General features: G+C 53.9%; 1 protein-coding gene across 6 annotated transcripts; it reads right to left on the reverse strand.

Annotated features, from left to right (window-relative positions):
- On the reverse strand, positions 1 to 8,208 carry NFE2L1 (NFE2 like bZIP transcription factor 1; the record flags this gene model as incomplete). 6 transcript variants are annotated; one of them, XM_084238867.1, is made up of 5 exons in its annotated part: positions 1 to 1,344; positions 2,098 to 2,256; positions 2,478 to 2,567; positions 2,905 to 3,087; positions 7,699 to 8,208. In XM_084238867.1, the coding sequence occupies 5 exons, from the start codon at positions 8,206 to 8,208 to the stop codon at positions 1 to 3; spliced, it is 2,286 nt and encodes a 761-aa protein (XP_084094993.1). The 6 variants fall into 6 exon arrangements, with proteins under 6 accessions (XP_084094993.1, XP_084094992.1, XP_084094994.1 ...); XM_084238866.1 differs by having other exon boundaries at positions 2,905 to 3,120; XM_084238868.1 differs by lacking the exon at positions 2,478 to 2,567 and having other exon boundaries at positions 2,905 to 3,120.
- Between the last annotated feature and the right edge of the window lie 6,965 nt (positions 8,209 to 15,173).

The following is a 15,173-nucleotide window of genomic DNA, read 5'->3' on the forward strand; positions in this document are numbered from 1 at the left end:
TCACTTTCTCCTGTCCTTGGGCTTCCTCTCCTGCCGCCGGGCCTGCTGGTCGGCCAGCGTGCGGGGGATGAGGAGGACACTGCCGTCCCCGGCGTACTGGAGCGCGTACTGGCTGGGCGAGTAGGGCCGCCCGTTCTCATCCCGCAGCCGCCCAAACACCTCCTGGTACAGGCTCTGGACCTTCTGCTTCATCTGCCGCAGGGACCGGAGGAACTCCACCTTCTCCCGCAGCAGCCGGGCCTTATCACGCTGCAGGTCCTCCACATCCCGCTCCAGGTTGAGGATGGTGTCCAGCTTGCGCTTGCGGCAGTTCTGTGCCGCCATTTTGTTCTTGCCCCGGCGCCGGATGTCACGGATGAGGCTCAGCTGGGCCTCGCTCAGCTGGTATTTGGATAACAGCTCGTTGAACTCCTCCACGGGCAGGTTGATGATTTTGTCGTTGGTGAAGGGGATCTTCATGGCTCGAGCTCGATGCTCATCCCGGCTCATCTGCTTATCCAGGAAGTCGGCCTGCTTCTCCTTGCTGCCTTTCTTCAGGGTGCTGGGTGGCGGCAAATCGGCAGAATCAAGGGCACTGGGCGCCATGTTGTACGTGTGGTTATGGCCCACATGCTCCAAGTAGGGCAGGCAGGAGAGCTGGGAGGGATCCTGGTAGCTCATGCGGCAGAACTTGGAATACTCAGGCTGGTAGCCCACAGCACCCTCGGTCTCTTCCAGATCCAGGGTCTCAGAGTCAGAGCTGTAGCCAACGGCACCTTCCTCGGAAAAGGAGGAAGAAGCCGAGGAAGAAGCAGAGGAGGAGGAGGAAGAAGAGGAGGAGGAGGAAGAGCTGCCTTCAGAGCTGCTCAGGGAGGAAGGACTATGGCTAGAGTCCAAGGAGAGGCCTGAGTCAGAGTCAAACTCTTCTTCGAGCTGGGAGGCCTGCACAGGGTTGAAGCCTTCTTCAATGGCCAGGTCCATCAGGCTGATCTCGTCTAGCATGGCTTCGTCTAACAGACCCCCCAGGGGGTCAGGCAACTCAGGGCCTGCGGTGTCATTGGCTGTGCCATTGAGCTGGGGTGGGAAGAAGAGCCCCGCCAGGTTGGTGGAACCAAAGGTAGAGTTGAGGCTGGTGGAATTGCTGGGGACCAGTGGGAGCAGCGAGGAGCTGCCAGCCACAGGCAGGCTCTCCACCTCGGGGCTGAAGAGTGAAAAGTCCTGGCTGCAGCCCCCCAGGGATGCCTGATGCAGGCTGACATTCTGATTGATGGGTGTGTTGGGGGCAAGGCTGTAGTTGGTGCTCAGTGGGTCTCCAGGAGGGCCATTGTACAGGATCTCACTCGTGGATGTATTCACTTCCATGGCCTGGGAGGAGAGAAGAGCATCACCGTTCACTGGAACAGACTCCCTCCCAGCTGTGGGGGGCACACTGGCCGGCACGCAACAATGGCACACAGGGAACAACAAGAAATACTACCAGGCCTGGCAAACATGGGTTCCTTGCTGCGGACTCCACCCCAGTGCAGGACTGACCAGCTCTTGGTTATGTTTGCTAGACTTCCCCATCTTGGAGGGAGAGGAAGAAAACACCTCATGTGGACCACCTCCTCACTGCCAGATCCACAGTCACAGGCACACCCAGCCCTGGAGTGAGGAAACCTAACTGCCCTGCTCGCTGAGTGCCCACAGCCATATCACTTCATCTCTATGCATTCATTTCCTCACCTTTTCTTTTAATCTAGGGCTGACTAGGTGATTGTGAGGACCGAGTTTAAGGTGAGGGCAGCCGTACAGCACTGCGTGGCAGCTTCCATTAACCTAAACCTTGGAAGGACCCCACCAAGTGACTATCTCCCCGAAGGAAAGGAAAGAAAGGTACGCCCAGGAGACCGCAGGTACACACAGGCCTGCTTCAGAAGGCTGAACCCTGGGTTTTAATCCAGACCTCCTCCCTCAGTGTCCCAAGGAGACACCAGGACAAGTTACTTCTCTGTCCCCACTTTCCTATGGTCAGGCAGAGGCGTTTCTGTCTCTTCCAAGAAATGAAAGACCATAGCGTCTACGATATTCACACCCCCCCCACCCCCACCAGCTCTGTGCGCACTCTGATGATCCTACCTGCATTTCCATGATGGACATGAGATCTTGCCACTGCTGTTCCAAATCAAATGGTGACTCTGTCCCCGTCAGGAGAGGCGACAAGAGGTTGTTTTGAAGACCCGGGGGCTCACTCTCACTAGGCACTGCTTCTGTTATGCTGGAAATGTCTGCTGGAAACTAGGGCAAAACACAGAGGTTTTAACAGGGTAGAGGAAAGACTACCTGCCTTACTCCCAGACACTACCGCCTGAGCGTCTGCTCTTTCCTTCCGCCGCATTCACCCCCAGCAGCCAGGGCAAGACCAGCAACAAGAACTGCCCCTCAGACAGCTGTGCAGGGATATACAGTGGGCAGGCTGCCCTGCTGGCTCGGTGGGCTCTCCTTGGAGTCCTGCTCACCTCGGCATTCTCCCCAAAGGGGCAGGTGGCCTCCAGCAGCCTAAGACACTCTTCCAGGGACAGGGCCGTCTGGTCCTCCCCACCAGGCACCTGTGGCAACAGCAACTGTAAGTCTGACTGACCTGGCCTTCACTGCCTGGGGACCAAAGCTGCCTGCTTGCAGGCCTGCACTCTCCCTCTGTCCAGATTAATGGCTGGTCTCGAGGCCCAAACTCCAGGTGAGAAGGAGGACAGTCGGGAGTCCTAGCTCAAACAGGAGTTGGCAGGTTTCTTGCCTTTTCGGTACAGGGCTGGCCCCTGACTCTTGTTGCTTATTCACTTGCCCTCCCTTAGCCCACTCACTGTGACTTAGAGATCTCTACCAAAACACACTTTCCTACAACCTGCCTTCTCTAAGAACTTTCCAGAAATGGGCTGAGGGGGGTACCTGTGCAGGGAAGCTCTCCCCAGTTTCTCCATCCACTAGCAGGTTTCGAGCCAGAGCTTCTGCACCCTCGCCTGGCCAGGTGTCCTCCTGCTCCGCTCCATCTCGCAGCTCCTTATCCACATCCTGTTCCTTCTGGCGATGACTATAATCAAAAATCTCACGCCCAGCCCCCAGGTCAATATCCTGCCGCCAAAGGATGTCAATCAGATCTATGTCCTGAAAGACAGATGGCCATGACTTTAGTGCTCAGGTTCTGGTGCCCCACCCTGTCCTCAAGAGGTCCCTCCTAACATCGCTTCAGCTTTTGCCCTGGTCCCCCTGGTAGCAGCAAGGTTTCTTTCATCCATTTCCAAACACCGTCTCCCCTAAAAGCCCAAGAGCTGGCCAAAACCACTAGTGTGACCATCACCATACATAGAGGCTCAGGATCTGGACCAGACATTTGAGCCACAGGGTAGGGTCACCACCCCTACATAAGGAGGAAGGGCAAGGAGACACTTCTCGTTTTGGAGTGGAATCCCTTAAAAGTTGATCTGGAGGAAGCTGGCCATAGCAAGCAAGGGCGAACTGTCATGCAGAATTGCTCCGAGGTGGCCAGGCTTGCATCAGCCTATGGTGCCATTTCATTTGCATAAAGGGGTGGGATGGGCTGGAGAGGAAAATCCCTGCATTTGCAACCACCTGATGCAACCAATGACAGCGACAGGCTGACTCCAGCCCTTCCCACTGCTATTCCCCCTCCCTGGCTGATGGCAGAAGTAAGGTTGAACACCCACAACTCTTAAAGCCCAGGCTCACCTCCAGATCCATCCCTGCCAGAATCCCTGCTCTCAGCTGATCCTAGCAAGCTGCTTCCAGGCCAGGAGAGCCTCAGGCAGTCAGGTGACCCTCACCAGGCACCCCAGCCCAGCCAAGGCCAGCCCCACCGTGTCCCCTTCACACTAGTGCTCTCACTCCCTTCCTTACCACACCCCAGGTCTCAGTGACTCCCATCAGTCAGCCCACTCAAGGACATAGCCCCCATCACTGCTCAGTCACAAGTGCTACCTCAGGCACCAAAATACCTCCCTTCTGCCCTACCCTGGTAGCTTCTGATCAGTTCCTGCACCAACTGCCACCCCCACTGCCACCAGTGAACTCAGCACTGAATCCCAGTTAAAAAAAAAACAGTCCTGCAGGCTTCCTAGACACACCATCTCCCGTGACTGAAAAAACCTTACACTGCTGCCTTCTCTCCAGGGGTTAAAAAGCAGACACTTTCCAGAAAAGCAATATCCTTAGATTTAGACCCACCTCCCTATCCCTGGCGAGGTATCCCTTACCCACCGCAACCCCCCTAGTCCTGAGACCTCCCGGGTGTACCTCTCCCTTTCGTCTCCCCATACACCAACCTGGATAGAAGCCCTGGACCCAGGAGCAGAGGGGGGCTGGGCCACCCGGTGACCCGCCAGCAAAGAGTTAAGGGGCTGGCTCCCTTTGGCAGGGCCCCCGCCACTGTGAGAGCTGCGGTCCAGGCGGGTCATGGTCTGTGAGAAGAGCCCCAGGGCAGCCGGTGCCAGGAAGCCGGACAGGGGGCTCCAAGGAGCTCTTGGCTTGCAGGGAGCACACCAGGCTGGAAGGGTGGCCCCTTGCTAGCTCTGGGGGCCCGAGGAGGGTGCCCCGCCCGTGCTGCTGCCTGGGCGGCCCGGCCCAGCCCCCTTCCTCCATCCTTGAGCAGCCCCCTCCCACCTCACAACCCCAGTTCCACTCAGGCGCCCGGCAGCCCCCACCCTGAGCTCACCGCAGAGGCTGCAGTGAGATGGGACTCCCACCCCATGCTCCGTGCTCAAGCTGCAGAAGAAAGCAAGCTCCCTCCTGGGCCTATCCTCCCGATCCTCCCTCTCTCCCCCTCCCCACGCCCCCCAAACTTGTTACCTAGGCTGCAGCAGGGAGCCAATCCCCTCCCCCTCCCACCCCGCAGGTCACTGCTGAGGCTGCAGAGAGCCAATCCCCTCCCCCAGGTCAGCAGCTGGGCTGCGGAAAGAGCCAATCCCCTCCCACTGTCGTTACCTAGGCTGCGATGAGAGCCAATCTCCTCCCCCAAGTCTCCGCTGGAGATGCGGAAGGAGCCAATCCCCTCCTACCGCCTGTTACCTAGCTGCCGCCGGGAGCCAATCTCTGCACCAGGGCAGCTGGAGAAGCTGCCGCAAGGAACCAGCCCATCCCCGGGCCGCCTCCGTCTCCTCAAGGAGACGCACCCAGGGGCGGGCAGCCCCACCCAGCCGGGGTGGCGCAGTGAGCGAGCCCTGGGGGGAAGGGGAGCCACTCTCCCTCCTGTCGCATCCTGCTTACCCAGCCCACTCAGGACCGGGCAGACACTCCTCCCGCAGTTTCTCTGGGAATCTAAGTTCTTCCCTGGAGTGGAAGGAGTTTTCCCGATCCTCAGGAGGACGGGGCCAAGTCCTCTTCAAGCCCCGGGATCACAGTCCATGGATGGGGCTCAGCGTACCCAGACACACTGTGAGCCGGGCTTCGTCATCCTGAAACAGGCCCGCAGAGAGGAAGGGGAAAGCTGTCTGCCACACCGGGATGTCACCTTGCCAGCCAGGCCCAGCCCCAGGCAAAAGGTGGGAGACCCAAGCCTGGAGGAGACAGGTGCTCAGCTGTGTCCTGGCCACCAATGTGTCCCCCAATCTGTTTAAAGTATTCTCTGCTTGACCCACATCTCACAGCAGGAAAGAGCCCCTGACAGAATCAGGATCACAATTTCAACTCCCTCCTCACTGCTGCTCTCCTTGAACCTATGGCCAGGTCAGGGACAGTATGTTCTCCTCCGTCACAGACTGCTCCTCGCCTAGAAAGAACTGTGTACGGCCACCCCCTGCTCTGGGCAGAGTGCCAGCTTCAAGGGGAATCCTATCCTTGACAAGGGCCTGGGCTATGGCTGTCCATCGAACAGGCCTGGCAGCGGGGGAGCACTGCCACCAGGGATAATACCAGCTCCGGCAGTGCCTGTCACATGCTCTGGACCTGGGTATTTTTATCCCTGAGTTGCTGAGGAAATGTTGTTCTAGACACATAATAATCCTCCCTTCCCCCATACCCAGTCTGGGTCCCTGACACTGACCAACCCCAGCCCCCTAAGGGAACAGTGAAGGCCTGGGGTCCGGGAAAGTATAACCTCCATTATGAAAGTCAAAATATGGAGGCAGGCAGGGTCAAAATCCCAACCCATTTCACCTCAATCCATCTAATTATATCCCCAGCATCCCACCCCATCCACCCATCCCGGGAGAGGTCTCAGCAGGAGAAGGAATGGAGCTACTCTGCAGGGTTCCTAGGAGCCAGTCCAATGACACCCACCCCTTGGGGACGCAGAGTGGCTGGGAACAGGAAGAGGAGACCGGAGGCCCACTTCTTCAGACCTCTGGGCCAAGCCTGGAGCCCTTCAAAGGAAAGGAGAGGGAACGTCCCCAGGGGCACTGTAAGGATCTGAAGGAAGAGGCAATGAAAGGTAAGGAATGTTATGGCTCCCAGGCTCAGGTAATTCTAGACTCTCAAAGTGGGTCCAGTACGCGCCAGCTGGGCAAGGAGCACTGCTGACATGCGGGGCCACAGCAATCTGTTGTTTGGAGGCTGTCCTGTGCTTCAGGATCTTAGCAGCATCCCTGGCGTCTCCCCACTGGATGCACACTCACCCCAGGAGTGGCAACCAAAACGCTAGAGCTCCTGTCCCCTGGGAGAAAGGAACAAGATCACCCCCACTTGAGGACCACCGGTCCAGAAAAAGCCACATGCGATGACTGTCACTAATGTTTATAGAGAAATGAGCTCAGAAATTGGCTCAAATGCAGGAAGGGAGGCAAAACGTGGTCTGACTATGGGCAGAAAGCAAGTTCTGCAGCATCTGTAGAACTTTTTCACGCACTTCCACATCCTCCAACAAACCCTCCAACTCAGTTCTGGAAAACCCAGCAATGGAAATCCAGCCTTCGCTTTTTCTACTGGCCAGGAGAGTATAGTGGGGCTTTTTTCAAGCTCCTTAAGGCTAAGTGGCAAACACACAGCTCAAAGCGGCCGTACCATGATGTGGCAGGCTAGGGGCAAGGGACATCATTAAAGACAAGCGCGTCGTTTTCTGCCCCAAACTGTACGTCAGTCACATACAGTGACCCGGACGGCAGAAAGCAGTTTCTCCTCTAGCTCCCAGGCCTGTCCTCCCTACTCCCTACAGTGAACCTTCAGCAAAGAATGGGAGCCTCAGCCCTCTCCTGGCCAAGAATAACCATCTAAATCTACCCTTGGCTCAGACCCAGGAGAGCTGATTTATCAGGCTCTTACAACAACACGCCTGACCACAGAGGAGAACTTCAGGATATGTATGTGTGTTTTGATGGGGGGGAGGGAGGAAGAGAGCTACAAGGCAAGTCCACCAAGTATTTGTGTCTTAGCAACAGATACACACCACATCAAAGCCCATCACAACATGCCTCCCTCCCCCACCCGGGCCTCCAGGAGTCATGTTGAAATCCAAGCAGTAAACACACTGGCATGTTCTAGGAACCTCCCACTGCCCTGACAGTACACTTAGAGGTGGGTCAATGGTTCAACACAAGAAAATGCCCCCAGCCCCCAATCCTAGTCAGACAAATCAGCCCATTTCTATTTAAGCACAATGTCTAAGACAGCCCCCCACCCCCATCTATCTGGTTCTTTATAGGGTTTAGTGGTGTGATCACAGTCCTTCAGGACCAGCCCGCCCTCCCCGCCCCCAACCCTCAACCCCTCCCTCTCACCCTCCGTGAGGCCACTAACCTCTTTGGTTAAGTCTCCACTGACTGGAGGGGCTACAGCCCCCAAATCCTCCAAATCTTCACTGAATCCCTGCTCCGTTTCGCTTTCTCGCACCCCGTTGTCTGGGCCTGTCACATCTTGGAGACCACTGGAACTCTCGAGGGCCAGGCCTGAGCTGGGCTGGCTGCCAGAGACAGACCCCTCCGGATCCCGGTGGACCAGCCAGGCGTTTACCTCAGTGGTTGGCACCTGGAACCTGTCCAGGGCCCGCACCTGACTGAGAAGTCGCCGGGCAGTGAAGTAATTGTCCAGGTCTATGCTCTTGGGGTGGATACCATAGCCATCCAAGGTATTCCTCAGGTTGTGGAACTGGGTCTGAGTATAGGCAGAACTGGGCCCCAGGATGATCTCCCGGAGCGGGGGGAGCTGTGAGGTCAGGTAAGTATCCACGTCCACCCGCACCCCAATCAAACTCAGCAGAATGGTGAACTGGAGGAGTCCTTCCGTTAAGTATTTCTTCAGAGAAAGCATTGCTGAAGGACCAGAATGTTTATGCTTTTTGGTTTTTAAATCTTCCAAAAGACAAATCAAGGCCACTGCTCTGCTGCTCCAGCCAGCAAGTCACCCTCCTCAGTGCCAAACCCTGGACCCCACCCGGGCTGAACACAGGGTCTGAGCTCCCTGATGGCCTTGGAGGAAAGCACACCCCGTGGAGCCAAGGCCACACTCCAGACCACATTCACTTTTCCCTTTTCGACACCTCACTTCTGAAAGTACTACTGTTCCTAGCCCAGTTCAGGCCCTCAGGGCCCACGTGACTTACTGTCTCCACAGTCCACATACAGTCACTTCCTCACTCACATTAGTTGTCCTCTCTGTAGATTCCACTGCAGGCTGTTCTCAGGAACAGCTGATGGATTTTTTTTTTCTTTCTCCCTCCTAAGGTTTATTTTCTTTGGCTGGAGCTACCGGCCTTTTGTCTTGGGTCAGAGTGTCCCGCCTCCTCCACACTTACCAGGGGGGTTTCCAGAGAAACCTGAAAGGGAGTCACAAGAGCAACAAAATAAGATTCCATCATTTTCACACCATGATCAAGGCAGAAGATAGGAAACACAGTAAAAGAGCACTCCCCGAGAAGAAAAAGAATTATACTCCCAGAAAAACAAAGAGCAAATCCTGTTAGAGCTAGAACTATGAAAAGATTCTGCTCACAAAGGACATCAGTTACTGGATATTAAATTCGCACTTCCCTACCAAGTAACTTGTTTGAATAAACAGACAATGCCCAGGGCATCCAAAATATTACCTTGTTGCCTGATTTACCAGCCCTCCCCCCACGCCACACACAGACTATCCAGCTTCTATCTTTAGTAGGAGTAGTCCATTTCCCATCTTAAAACTTGGTTTTCCATCTCTCAGGAGAAAACTACCTACAATTCTTGTTCCTTCTAGAGAGGGAGAAATTATTAATGGGTGAGCGTGTAAAAGGACATGGGGAGAACTTTCAGGCCACTACGTCACAGAAAAGAATGCCTTTTGTTTTCCCAACTTTTAAATCTAATTTCTCTTTCCTATCACTCTCACATTAAAAGGGGGTGCGGGGATGTCGGGGTGGGGGGGTACTGAGAGGAATGGCAAGGGCCCAAAGCAGGATTGTGGGGCCCAGAATTTGCATAGGCAGGTTTTACTTTCATTCATATGACCTTCTGAGCCAAAGCAGGATAAGGCCAAATTCTCAACCCAGATAGCCAAGTAGGGAGGGAGTAAATCTGCCTTTCTTTCAGTTTCTGGTCTCTACTTTTCAGCGTCCATTAACCTCACAAACCAAGACATGCTGAGACCCATTTATCAACTTCTTCCTAAATGGGAAGGATCTACACACACCTACACACACACACTCCCCTTATTAGGTTAGCGTAAACATAACTGGCCAGAATTCCTGCTTACACTCCCCTCCCGCAATTACTAAAACCTTCGAATTAAGTTCGAGAAACCGAAACAAGGTCTTTTAAGGTCTCTGGTGTGAGCCCGGTCCCACCCTGCCCCGTATACCCGAGTCCGGCTGGGACCTAGTCGCCATGCCCGTGCGCGGCGCCTCGGCGTGCTGCCTTCTGGGGCAACAGCGAACAAGTGCTACTTCCCTGGCCTCGACCCACCCTTACGGTCAGCCCCACCCCGCCCTCCGTCCCCATGGCCCCACCCCGCTTCCATGCCCGGGCCCAACACCACGCCTTCCGTGTCCTCAGCCCTCCCCGGCCCAACCCACCCCAGGGCCGGCTCCTCCGCGGCCTCGCAGCCCCTCCCAGCCAGGCCCAGGGCCCGGCCCCGACGCGAACCCCACTCGGCCGCCCGCTCCCGCCTCCAGCCCCTCAGCTCCACCCCGCCGCCCCTCACCACCTCAGCCTGGGCCTCGCGACGCCACGACCCTCCAGTCAGGGAAAGAAATGTGCCTGATGCCCGCTGCTGAGCGTGGCGTCCGCAGCTGCCGCTACAGCAGGCCCTCAGCCCGAGTCCCGGCCTCGCCGCCGCCACCGCCGGCCGGCCTAGAGCGCCCCAGCCTCCGCTTCCCTCCCCGCCCCCTCCTCCCACAGCACTCGGAAGTGCGGCCTCCCCAGGAACAGGCTCCTCCAATCAGCGAGCCGGGACTGGGACTGTCGCCGGATGTCGCTTTGACTGACGGCTGCGAGAGCCCAATGACTTGATTGGGGCTCTTCCTCCTTTTTCCGAATTCCCAAGACTGACACGGCCCACTGCCCAATGGGTGTGTCTCCCCGCCCCACGGCGTGGGCCCGCCAATGAGTGGGGCGAGGGCGCTATTTCCCCCCCGCTACGAGCAATCTGAACCCCTCCGCGGTGCGTGGGCCGCGAGAGGCACTGCGGGCCGGGCGCGAGGAAAGTATGCAGGCCGAGCGTTTCCAGTGCATTCTTCCACTGGGGCGTGGGGGCCTTGGCCGTGGGTGGGAGGCGGTGTGGCCGTTGGAACGCAGACCCTCCCCTCCTGCCCCCCGCCCCCGGGTTCCCACGGTGACTTGCAAAAGCCCAGTGAGACCCTGGGGGGCCGAGGCGGGGCACCGAGCTTGTTTCTCGTAGTGGCGACGCTGGGGCTGCCATTTTGGATGCTGGCAGCGGAAAACTGTACCTCAGTTTCCGCTCTGCGGGCGTGGGGAAAGCTTTGGCCTCGCGTCCTTGGCGCGGGTCTCAACGCGGGAAGAGCCCCCTGAAAGTTGTCACCGTGGTGGTGGCACGTCAGCGGCCTGGGTGATAATGACTTAAGTATCAGGCTTGGTCGTAATAGAAACACCCCGAAGACCTTCCCCTCATCACGCCTTTTCTTTCAGGAAATTTGCTAGGCGCTCCCATCTCGTTTAGCCAACATCTGTGATTTTCAAATATTTATCCCCATCATTACCCGGGGGGCCTGTTAAATGTGCAAAACCTGAGGCTCCACGCCAAAGATTCTGATTCACATGCCCTGGGTTGGCGCCTGATAACCTGCCTGCCTGTTAAATGACACCGGTAATTTGAATGCAGCTGGGCAATCACTGGGTTGGCGTATGTTGGGAACTCTGGGACAAAGGTATCAACTCAAATTGTTGACTCTGGAAGATCCTCTGATCTGGGGTAGTCATTGGTCCTTGTAAAGACAAGGCCAATGATAACGCATTCGATAACGTCAAGTTCATCCTGTCTTTGGAAAATCAGGTGGTTTCATTTGAGTGGTTCATATTACAAACTTTACCATATAGAAAATCAGCATCAGTTCATTGAATCCTTAGAAAACTACTCAGCTGTTTGCTGTTTCAAAGACTGATACAGAAAGCACGTGATTTTAATTTGTTTTGCGGTTTGTCTCAGTAAATGCTAGGATAAACTTGAGGACTACAGTGGCCTCCCTGGTGGCACAAGGGGATAGGTCTCAGCACTGTGAAGCTATCTTCAGCCACTTCAGCATGCATGCCAGGGAGACCTCACCTGACACCCCCGCTGCTCCCCTCAGCAGTGTATTTCAGGCAATCTGCCTGTTCTGGTCCCCACTGTCTCTGGTGAGTCCTCTCACCATCTCGCACGTCTGGCCTGTACCCCAGTTCTTGTATGCATAAATAAATCTTAAAAAAAAAAAAAAAAAAACTTGAGGACTAGAACCTTGTGCAATAACTTTTGAGTCTTCAAAACGTAAAACAGTGCTTGAGACTTAGTAGACAATAAATACGTAATAATTGAAGGAGAACCCATGCAGGCAGACCTGTGATTAGAAGTTCCTATTAAAGCAGAAATTAATACTTGGAAGAGGTTTGGTTTTGAAAGATAATGGCATGTTACCAAGGAAGTGAGACAACATTCAGCCCATGAAAGTAAATAATATGATGGTGAAAGAAAGGAGAAATTCAGCTCTGATCATTAACTCAAAAAATATATCAAGGGCCTCCCTGGTGACGCAGGTGGTTGAGCGCAGCTCTGTGAAGCTGTCCCCAGCCTCTGCAGCACTGGTTCAATCCCTGCCAGCCTTGGAGCAACCCACATGGCGGGCAGACCTCTCCTGTCTCGCCCACTGCTCCCCTCAGCAGTGTATTTCGTCAATATGCCTGTTCTGTTCCCTACTCTGTCTCTGGTGAATCCTCTCACCCTCCTGTGCATCTGGCCTGTACCCTGGTTCTTGTATAAATAAATCTTTTTAAAAAAAAAAAAAGTTTTAAAACTCGAGGGAGTTGGGAAGGAAATATTCAAAAACTATAGAACTGGGGGAAGGAAAAAAAAAAAAACCACCAAAGCACTGAGGCAATGAGGACACAGTGAAGATAAAGGGTGAAGGCTTCCTCCAAGCTAAGGAGAGAGCCCTCTTTTGAAACAACCCTGGCAACATGTGGGTCTAGGACTTCTTACTTCCAGAAGTGAGGAAATAATTTTCTGTTGTTTAAATTTAAAAAATAATCCACAAGGAACACAGGGGACTGTGGTGATGGTGCACGGGTACATTGGTGAAAGAAACTCTATGGGGACTACACCTGAGGGGGTGGGGAAGAAAACATTGTTTAACCCGGTGGTGCAGCGGTTGAGCGCTGGGTTGCAAAGCTACCTGCGGCCTCTGTGGCACCGGTTCAATCCCCGTCTGCTCCCCGGCCACCAGAGGAGGGTCCCACATGGCGTGCAGACCCCTCCTGCCGCCCGCTGCTCCCCTCAGCAGTGTACTTCGGTCCTTCTGCCTGCTCTGCTCCCTGCTCTGGCTCTGGTGGGTTCTCTCGCCCTCCCGCACTTCTGACTGTGCCCAGTGCATGTATAAACAAAACAAACAAACAAATAAATAAATAAAACATGCCTATATAAAAAAAAAAAATAAAAATGAACAATGATGTGGGCCTCACCTGGTGGCTCAGGTGGTTGAGGGCTGCTCTGTGAAGCTGTCCGCAGCCTCTGCAGCGCCAGTTCGATCCTGGCCGGCCAGCCGCGAGGGTCCCACATGGCATGGCAGACCTCTCCTGTCTCGCCTGCTGCTCTCCTCAGCAGTGTATTTTGCCAGTCTGCCTGTTCTGGTTCCCGGTCTGTCTCTGTTGAATCCTCTCACCCTCCCGTGCATCTGGCCTGTACCCCTGTTCTTGTATAAATAAATAAATAAATAAATATTTTTTTAAAAAGATGTAAAAAATTTTAAAAAATTAATATTAAAAAAATAAAAAATAATCCACAGAACTGAAAGATAACAGACCAGACCAAAGTTACTTTAAGATGACTTATTTTGAGAACGTAGAAGGAGAAATTGCATAATAAGAGTGATTCTTTTTAAAATTTGACACAGTTTCTAAAAAAGAACAACTGGGGGGCATCTCTGGTGGCGCAGGGGTTAAAGTCTCAACGCTATCTTGCCAGCCACTGCAGCATGAGTTCCATCCCCAGCCAAGGAGCTAACCACAGACCTCTCCTGTGTCAGCAGCTGCTCCCCTTAGCAGTGTATTTGTCAGTCCACCTGTTCTGCTCCCCACTCTGTCTCTGGTGAATCCTCTCACAACCCTCCCTCCCCCCGCTGCCCCTGCACCTCTGGCCTATACCCTAGTTCTTGAATGCATAAATAAATAAAAATAAATATTTAAAGGGCCTCCCCGGTGGTGCAGCGGTTGAGCGCTGGGTTGCGAAGCTGCCGGCGACCTCCGCGGCGCCGGTTCGATCCCCGGCTGCTCCCCGGCCACCTGAGGAGGGTCCCACGCACAGACCTCTCCTGCCGCCCGCTGCTCCCCTCAGCAGTGTGCTTCGGTCCTTCTGCCTGTTCCGCTCCCCGCTCTGGCTCTGGTGAATTCTCTCACCCTCCCGCGCTTCTGACTGTACCCAGTGCATGTATAAACAAAAACAAACAAATAAATTAAAAAAAAAAGCCTCTATTAAAAATAATAATAAAAAAAAATATTAAAAAAATAAATAAATAAAAATAAATATTTAAAGAAAAAGAACTGCAACTTAAGAACAATAGTCACAGGGCCTCCCTGGTGGCGCAGAGGTTGAACGCTGGGTTGCAAAGCTGCCCGCAGCCTCTGCAGCGCAACCTCTGCAGCGCTGGTTTGATTCCCGGCTGCTCCCTGGCCACCGGAGGAGGGTCCCACATGGCGCGCAGACCTCTCCTGCCGCCCGCTGCTCCCCTCAGCAGTGTACTTCGGTCCTTCTGCCTGCTCTGCTCCCCGCTCTGGCTCTGGTGAATTCTCTCACCCTCCCGCGCTTCTGACTGTACCCATAAACTTGTATAAATAAATAAATAAATCTTAAAAAAAAAAGAACAATAGTCACAACTAACGTTCATCACACACACTTTTTTTTAAATTTATTTATGCATACAAGAACTGGGGTGTAGGCCAGAGGTATGATGTGTGTGCATGAGAGAGAGAGAGAGAGAGAGAGAGAGAGAGAGAGAGAGAGAGAGAGAGAGAGAGGATTCACCAGAGACAGAGTGGGGGCCAAAATAGGCAGATCTACTGAAATACACTGCTGAGGGGAATAGCAGGCAAGACAGGAGAGGTCTGCTGTGCCATGTGGGTCAGCTCCTTTGCCAGGGATCGAAGGCATGCCACATTGGCTGGAGATAGCTTGATGGTGCTGTGTCTTTAATCCCTGGACCCTCAGGGGGGCCCTAGACCCCAGTTCTTTTATGCATAAATAAATCTTTAAAAAAGAACAACTGGGAAACCCTTTATGGAAATCAGAAAACCTTAGTGCTAATAAAATTGAGCATTTGAGACAAGTCCATTTTCTTCAGAGCTGTATAGCAGGGGACCATGTGTCTAGACTATGATATAAAGTCATGTAAGAGGATACAAGACTGACTAATATGAAACCAAATAAGATGAATATTCACTGAAATGAAATGGTAGCTGTAGGACGGAAAGCCATACTGGGGAGGTAACATGATACTGTCACATTACTTTAGGGGCAGTTACTTTGTCACATCATTTCAAAGCCTAAATTCATTTGGTCACTTTTTTGTGTGTGGTAACATTAGTTTACAACACTGTATTGGT

Source organism: Talpa europaea (genome assembly GCF_964194135.1).
Source record: "Talpa europaea genome assembly, chromosome: 7".
NCBI classification, from domain to species: Eukaryota; Metazoa; Chordata; class Mammalia; order Eulipotyphla; family Talpidae; genus Talpa; species Talpa europaea.